The sequence below is a fragment of the Chaetodon trifascialis genome, chromosome 9 (assembly GCF_039877785.1).
Source record: "Chaetodon trifascialis isolate fChaTrf1 chromosome 9, fChaTrf1.hap1, whole genome shotgun sequence".
In the NCBI taxonomy this organism is placed as follows: Eukaryota; Metazoa; Chordata; class Actinopteri; order Chaetodontiformes; family Chaetodontidae; genus Chaetodon; species Chaetodon trifascialis.
Genome location: NC_092064.1, coordinates 7,660,265 through 7,668,779, shown reverse-complemented (window position 1 = coordinate 7,668,779; position 8,515 = coordinate 7,660,265). Strand labels below are relative to the sequence as shown.

At 43.9% G+C, this 8,515-nt stretch overlaps 1 protein-coding gene across 1 annotated transcript; it reads right to left on the bottom strand.

Annotated features, from left to right (window-relative positions):
• Window positions 1-2,711: 2,711 nt before the first annotated feature.
• itm2ca (integral membrane protein 2Ca) lies at window positions 2,712-7,076 on the bottom strand. The gene is made up of 6 exons (XM_070971080.1): window positions 6,832-7,076; window positions 5,213-5,356; window positions 4,939-5,127; window positions 4,468-4,578; window positions 4,046-4,196; window positions 2,712-3,848 (listed from the first exon to the last, which is right to left on the bottom strand). Exons 1-6 carry the CDS (start codon window positions 6,922-6,924, stop codon window positions 3,757-3,759), a joined length of 780 nt encoding a protein of 259 aa, XP_070827181.1. The 5' UTR covers window positions 6,925-7,076; the 3' UTR covers window positions 2,712-3,756.
• Window positions 7,077-8,515: the final 1,439 nt, after the last annotated feature.

Here is an 8,515-nt window from a genome sequence, read left to right as displayed (position 1 = left end):
CATCACCACCAGATTAGAAGAGTTTGAATAAATTTTTAAAAAGCTAAACTGAATGCGTATCCACTCTGCGGGGCTCAGGAGGATCTCCACCACTCAGCGGCTTCCTATATAGACCCTGGAGGGGGCTGCGGTGATCAGGTGATCCCTGACAAAAGAAACATGATGTGACCTGTGCATTATTGTGATCTACATTTGTCATGAGAACACAGTGAGCCTGTGTGTGTGTGTGTGTGTGTGTGTGTGTGTGTGTGTGTGTGTGTGTGTGTGTGTGTATCTGCCATATATACACTGCTCAGCAAAACAGAGCGTCAGCTCAGTGATGTAATGAGATCTCTTTGCCTTGTAATGGCTTTTTTGGGGGGTGGATGAGCTACAGGAGCACATACACACACACACACACACACACACACACACACACACACACACACACACACACACGTTGTGTTTTTAGCACTTGTGGGGACATTACATAGACTTACATTCATTTCCTGGAGCCTTACCCTAACCCTAACCACTATTTGCCTGTTCCTAACCCTGTACCTAACCTAACCTTACCCAACCTGCAACCCTATTCTCAGTCTTCACCCTAAAATTTAATGATTTACATTAAGGGGACCTGCATTTTGTCCCCATAACGCAGATGAGTCCCCACAATGTGACTGCATAAACAACGTCCCCACAACGTGATAAATACAAGAGTGGCATCAATTTTCTCATCCTGCTCTCTGCAAGAAAAGAAAATAATTTCTCCAAATGTCTAATTATTCATTGAAAGTGGCAAGTAAACTGTGTTCTCCTTCAGTCATCAGAACTAAACTCTGAAGCCTGAAGACTAAAAACAGGACAAAAGTTGTGGAATGCTCCAAAAACAGCTGTTTGGAACATCCGATGGCTAAACAGGTTCATTGGTAACAGGTGATAGGTTCATGATCGGATATTCATAGGTTGGAGTAAGGATGGAGCGAGGTTCACCACTTTGTGAACACATGATTGGATAAAGGATATTACTACATGAGCTCAGGAACACTTTGCAGATGATTGCACTGTTTTTATTCATATTTTACACATCGTCCCAACTTCGTAAAAATCAGGGTTGTGGCGTTATCCTTTTCTTAGTACATCTTTTGATTCTTTTATGTAGTAACACTGTTTGACTCATATGCATTCTGTATGTTACGAACCCTTTGGTGTGACGCAGGTTTTTGTCTTCTTTAGTGTCTTAGTCACAGAGCCAGCAGCTCTACCCTCCAGATGGAAGGGTATCAGCATAAGCCTGTAGCAGACTGTGGGGATCTAGATGAAGTCATCTACAGATTTGAAATGATCCAGAAGCGATAGCTGCAAACGTAATTAGCCAGTGGGAACTGGCAGTGGTCTACACTGACTGGATTTTTGTTAATATAATATTACACACTACACTGTCAAACGAGGCCACTGATGGAACACGACATGCATTTTTGTTATCTGTTTAATGTCCAACCCTGTACATATCAATAGTGGAAATCCAGAAAATAATTATCTCAATAGTATCACTTCTTGTGGCGTCTGTAGCAGATGGGAGTGATGCAAGAGCTTAACAAGGATGATGACATTGGAAACAAGTTAGAATTAACGACTTGATGCAGTACTATATGCAGCAGAAAACCATTTCTTTCACAGCACAACAATAATAAAAGCCATAATCTAGACCAGAAGGAGCCAGTGAATAAATGAATAGAGGAATCAGAGGGAGTGTTGGCTGAATATGAGGACAAGCTGTGAAAATTCAGCTAAATGTTTCACACATGCTTAAATAATTTGTTGTAGTGGTCCAACAACGGACAGACTGGAAATGTCTGTGATATCAACCGGGGTCAGAACATCAACCATGAGTTTGAAGATCAAAGAAGCATTCACATCCGACACACCCCTCCATCAACCTCCTGTTATCATTAGTAACAAAGTTTCATCCATTCACTGACAAAGACTCTGTGGTGCAGTCGAAAGCTCCAGAAAAAAGCTTCATAATATGTATTATATATATATATGTTTGTAAAATTTGGATACTTTAATGCTTATGTTTTCTCAAATTGATTTGTGAAACATACTCCAGATATTCATCATATTAAACTCACTAATGTGACTTAAAACTACTGATTAACTGATGTTTGCTGACAATACAATGTCCAGTTGTTGGCAACATGTAGCAGCAATAAGAAAGTACAAAGTACAATAATAATAGTATAATATGATAATATAATATCAGCTGAACCAATGAGCTTGTGGTGGACTACAGTCTTTCAAATATGGATGCCGCAGCAAAGAAGCTGCAAAATCTAAAACATCACCAAGTTATAATGGCAAGAAAAGTATTTTTGCAGATTATGATGTCACAGTGACGCTGACCTTTGACCTTTTGGATATAAAATGTCATCACTTCATCACTTCACCACTTGACCCTATGGGACATTTGTGTGGAATTTTGTCAGAATTACTGTTTGAATTCTTGATTTTCGGCCAAAACACATTTTGCGAGGTCACAATGACCTTTGACATTTGACCACCAAAAACTAAGTGAATATTTGTGCCAAATTTGATGAAATTCCCCTCAGGGCATTCCTGAGATATCATGTTCACAAGAATGGGATGGATGAACAGAGGGGCAACCCAAAAATTGGGTCGTTTGGCTGAAGGTTCGGGGGTCTATAATCAATAAAGCATTAACAGATAGCTCGTCATTTTCACTACTTTATTCACGGACAGGTTTCATCTGCAGACAAAATATACAGATCAAAGTTGAGTTTGTTTAACTAACATACCATATAATAGGCTCCCTCTCAGTAGTATTGACTTTAGTCCAGTCTCTGACTCTGGACTAAGGCTTTAAACGTCGTTTTACAAAACATTCTAACAGTGCTGCTTTTCTCTTAACACATGCAAGCGGAAACAAAGACATCATTTCAAAAGGATTCACAAAGGCATTGATGAGGAGAGTGCAAACAAATCCCGACAATAAAAGAGAAAAGCTGCAGACGAATGAGAGGATCAAAAATAAATATGGCCACCAGTCTCAATTATGATGAAGTATCACCCCCCCCCCCCCCCCCAAAAAAAAAAAAAAGCAAATGCAGTCTAATGCCCAATGCAACTTCTCTAACTTCTACTGTGTGACGATGCTTTTGAAGAAGAAACCTGAAAGCGGAACGGGGAGCAAGGAAGCAATAGGCAGGCAAGAGGTTATATATACAAGCAAGCAACTAGCTCTCAACAGTTACGTGTTTACATTACACAGAACATGAGAAAAGAAGATAATAATTGAAATCTATGGCCAATGTTTGCTCAGGAAAGCAAGGCTTCATGCTTTGCAAAGATGACTGTAGGTAGAAGTAAGAGACACAAAGTAACCTCCAGGGCAGGGGGACAAAGGTACAGTCACCTTGACAACACATGGAGACAGTCATCTCCCCCAGCGACAGTAACCATCATACAAATCCCCAGAGGAAGAGGAGAGGTCTGGAAATTAGAATTCATTATGGTCAAACAGACTTTGCTACAAGGAAAATCCTGTGATAGCACCAACAGCTTTGTATTGCACCACATATTGGTAATCAAAAAAAAAAAAAAAAAAAGACGCCTTTTACAAAGGACTTGGAACCAAATTCACAAGTAAAGTGCAACTCAGATGTGATGAGACCCACAGGGGGATGCTACAGTGGCTGGGGTAGTGACTGGAGATGTGCATTTGGGTGGGCTGGATGGAGCGCGTGACCGCCGTGTTTATGCTTCGTCGCAGATAACCGTCTCCACCACGAATGTGTTCTCAAAGTGACGGATGTGGTGGCAGTCCTTGGTCTCGCGCTTGTTGATGCCTGAGAGGGAAACAGGGCGAGACGCACAGATCAGGGATCAGTGATGTGACTTTGTTCGAAGCCCAGAACTCATCACAGCAGTTTCAAATAAGGCCCCTTGCACCCACTGAACAAAAACACAGACTGTATCGACATCTACCACCTGTCTAATGAGCTTTTTAATATTCCCACTGATCCCTGCTTTAAGCCCAACTTACGTCTGTGAGTGACGCGGCGGTTCAGGCGATACGTGTCCTTTCCATTGCACAGGCGGTAGATGAAGGGTCCCAGCTGACGCATGTTGTGCACTTTGCCGGTCACCACCATCTCTTCATGGATGATGTAGGTCTGAGGCAAGTATGTTCCCTTCTGCAAGACACAGAGGTACAAAAACAATGAGCTCACTGGGGCTTGTTTTCCAACAGACTGAAGAGTCCAAAAGCAGACTCAATCAGCTGTGTGAGTGTATTGGTCTGTGAGCGACCAAGCGTTTCATTAAATTTAGCCGTGCATTGGTAAAGTCAAATGTGAATATCTTGACCTGTTCATAGCATTAGAGAACAGGCTAAAAGTAAAGCCTCTGCTTTCTAAGAATTTAAGGGAAGACGGTGCTTGTGAAGACATTAACTTGTGTAGTTACCTTCACGTTGATTAGAAGCTCCCAGAGGTTGCGTGGGGGCATCACGATGGTGGTGTTGAGCTCAATAACGTAGCACTTGTCCAGGGCAATATCATGGTATGCGGTCAGTCCCTGGAAAACAAGGCTGTTTATTAAAGAGAAGCTCTCAGGACCAGCGTTTAGGGGCTTTTTTTGCAAATATTTCAATATTTGGTATCTGTTGGCAGCGTCTTGTAGTAAAATTTGAATAATTTCACCTAGCGCCAACATCAAATCAAGCTGTTGTCCAATTTGTCCAACCTTGTGCTAATTAGTTCATGTTTGCATGGAAACACAGTAAATATTGTCGTTGCGAGAAAATAAGCACAGATGTTGGCATTAAGCTCAAAGCAGTGCCTCAAAGAGCCGTCAGTATGGCTGCAGACGGTCATCTTGTCTTCTTTTCTTTTCCTGTGTGTGTTCTCTATGTCAAATGTGTGTGTTTGTCCTCACTCTGTGGAAGTCATGGATTATATCAGCGGGGTCACTGCCTCCGAAGTGAGGCACGGGCACAGTGATCTTCTCGTAGTTGTCGGCCAAGTAGATGCCGACATTTTCCTCCAGCTCCTGACGCCCACGCAGCGGGGCATACACAGAGTCTTCATACAGCACCCTGCAGTGGAACAGGTTCTCCTCTGGGATCTGCACACACGCACACATCAGCATAATTTAATGCAAGGACCAATATGGGACACATCCAGCACACAAGAGTACAATCAGGTCTTACATGAGGTATGAAGTAGTAGCGGTAGACATAGATGGAGGCCAGGACCAGACCGGCCATGAAGACGACCAGGCCAAATGTCAGGCAGCACAGGCCATTGAGGGGAGACTTTTTGGGCCGCAGCGGCAGGACCAGCTCGTCCTCATCCTGGAAAACACACACAAAACCTTCACATTAATTCTTCATAAACGCACTTCCAGCAGCTTCAATCCAGCTTTCAGCTCAGTCATCCTCACTGTGACAAGCAGCCGAAAATGACCCAAATTAACTAACTGCTAAAATAGGAGCTCACACAAACGGAAACGCTGCATTTCAAGCAGGAGTCAAGCAGTCGCCGAGCACGGCCAGAGGAAGGGATGGCGGATTGAGATGGTGAGTAATCTTCTCAGACGCCTCCAGTCTCTCGGCCCATCTGCCAGCGCCACGCGCCCAACCTGTGTTGGCAGGGTGGCACTACACACACATAGTAGCTGCTCACCGTGTGCTTCCATTTACAAAAAGGATGACTGTGGCCGTGGCGCCGGGCAGCCGTGGCAGGTAAAATCATCGTCTGAAAAAGTGCCTGTATAAAGAAACAATGGCTGCTATTCTTAGCTGGAGCTGTGAAGGAAAAGAAAGATTGTGTGCACGGGTGCAACGGCTGAACTTCAAAGAATGATGATGACAGTCCTGCGTGAGCACGGCCCATCGTTTTAAAAAGGAGAGGACACGCAGCTTTAAGCCTTTGATTGTGACGTGAGGACGTTCAGTTCAGTTTACTGTTCTTTGTTGGAGCATTTGGAAAGAGAGGGTGCATAAGGACAAGGCGACAACTGTGTATGTGTGAACACACACTTCTGTGTAACTTTGTGTTCTCCCACCCCGCTGAGAGAGATAGAGGCTCTTTCACACCAGCTGAGAGCGGCACACCATGAGGCCTGTCTGTCTCCTGCTCAGTACATTTGGGTGAGCAGATCTCAGAATCACACAGCCACTCCAGCTCTGTACTTTTGCAGTATTTACTTTATATGCATGCCTGATGTCCTATCTATATTCCATTATGGCTCTTCATCTTCAGGGTCATGTATCTTTGATAAGGGTTGAGGAGGTGCCGGGATGCTGCTACAGCAAAGTTGAGGACTCCGCTGCTCTGCCTGGCTGTGAAAAATAATCTTGCATGCACTGCAAGCTGCAGCAGCCTTACTGCCATTTTGTCAGCCAAAGCTCATGTGTTTCTTGCATTTTAGGCTGGGGAGCTGTTTATTTAAGCCTGCACTGGAGGAAAAACTGGTCAGAGGCCACGCCACTTACACAGCAAAACCCAACACACAGCCTTTGCACTGTTAAATAGCGCTTTGCTTTGTAATCCTCTACACAGACTTGAATAAAGAGCATGCATTTGCACATTAGAATAACTTGCATCAAGCCTGCAATAAGCGCATTGGTGCAGAGGACGTTTCGTTTCCAGCCAAATGGCGTTAGATGCTGTCACAAATCCTCTGCTGGTCGTGGCTGTGCAGGTGCAGGCTGCCCTGCAGACCGGCCAGGCAGCACAGCCTGGACACAGCATGGAAGTCCACGTTAGGACGACAATGACAAGCATTATTAATCAGAGGCATAACAATACGCGACGCGTTCCTCACCATCGGATGAGGGATGAGGATTTCGGTCTTGTCGCCATCATTGTCCTTCTCCACTTTCTGTCCCGCGACGGACTGGAAGCTGATCTTCACCATGTCTCGGTGTGTCTGCAGGTGTCTTCACTCCTCTGCGTTAACGATGGCGGAACACTTCTCTGAAACTAGTCCCTCACCTCGTCGACGGCCCGTCCGCTTCTCTCCGGTGGGCTGCTTCGCTGTCTGTTTTTGTCCTTATATACCGGAAGTGTGCTGCTTTTTTTTTTTTTTTTTTTAAATATCTGCCTTTAAAGCAGCAGTCCGCTGCTTTGTGTATCACAAAACACACTTTAGTGTCAGCTCTCTGCTGCTGTTACATGTATCGTTAAATCCCGCATATACCAGAATATCTAATTAAAAACCATTATTATTATTCTACCTTAATAAAGAACTTACTCCACGTAGTTTTCTTCATGTGTCTTGACAACATTTTGGGGACATTTTCTTTCCTTTGTAATGATAAACTCATGTAAACTGAAGTAGGACACAGCAGCGGTGAATATAATGAAGTACAGCTTTAAGTACTTGAGTACTTTTAATGACCTGTATAATATAGACTCTTTCATGTATGATAGACTAAATCTTCCACGACCGGGGAAAAAAGGTTCCACATGCCAGCGTTAACACACATTTGACAGGCGAGTTGTTAAAAACGACCACAGCTTTATTTTATTCCAAATGTTGTTGTTTTTTTTGTTTTTTTTCCTTTATTTCGATTGTAGGGCCCAGGCCTTTGACACTTCTGAAAGCACCCACACACTCTATGCTGAAACTGGAGTCAAAGTCAGCATACAGCCAAGAGTTCAATTTGACATTGCAATGTTGTTAAATACTTGGAAAAAAGAAACAATTCCAGTACAACATCTTTAGTATAGCATCATGCACAGCCAGTGGAGGAACATGCACGGTCGATGCGTATGGAGGAACTGCAGGCTATCTGAGTCGTGCTGTCGTCTGCACTGAGATGGCCTCTTATCTGCCTGGTCGGGTCTTTGCCTCGCTATATGGCCTGTGTGGTTCACTGTAAATGAGTGCCATGACGATCCAAAATGCCCATTGTACTCTGCTACCCACAATGCTTTACACTCATAATTGTACTGGAATTATAAACCCTCAGAAAGGAAAGGCTCAAACATGAGAAGGAGGGGCAAAGCAAGAATGATGCGCTGAGCTGCAAAAGTCCTGATGAGCTCCCCCCTGAAGCACGCTCACTGTGAGGCCACACAGCACTCCCTTGCCACTGGCAGAGTGGTCAGAATGTGGGGGGAAAAAAACAGGTTAATGAAATTGAGGAGGGGGGAAATCCCTGCTATCCTCGACTCCAGTTAGGTGATGTTGATCACTCAGCACCTCACAAAGTGCACAAACACACAGGCTTTAATGTTTCAGTTAATGCTCTTCAAATCCCCTCCCTCCCCTCCTGCGCTGCTCACAGCCCTGCAGGTTTTTAGCAGTCTGAGAGATGCTCAAAATGTAGATGAGAATAAAAAGAGGATTAACAGATCCAGAGCTAATACCATGACATTCCTCTGCTGTACAAATTGTTAATATCCTATAGGTTAGTTAAACGTGAGCTGGCCCTTTAAGTTATGTACAAAGAAACCCACCAGCAACCATTTCAGCAGTAAAATGAAATGCAAAAACAATGTCA

Excerpts from the sequence above, each read along its gene's own strand:
- itm2ca (XM_070971080.1), bottom strand. The coding sequence starts at position 6,924 with ATGGTGAAGATCAGCTTCCAGTCCGTCGCGGGACAGAAAGTGGAGAAG. Across the intron at positions 5,357-6,831 it reads TCCTCATCCCTCATCCGATG|GATGAGGACGAGCTGGTCCT; the intron begins GTGAGGAACGCG and ends TGTGTTTTCCAG. Across the intron at positions 4,197-4,467 it reads AGCTTCTAATCAACGTGAAG|AAGGGAACATACTTGCCTCA; the intron begins GTAACTACACAA and ends TGTGTCTTGCAG.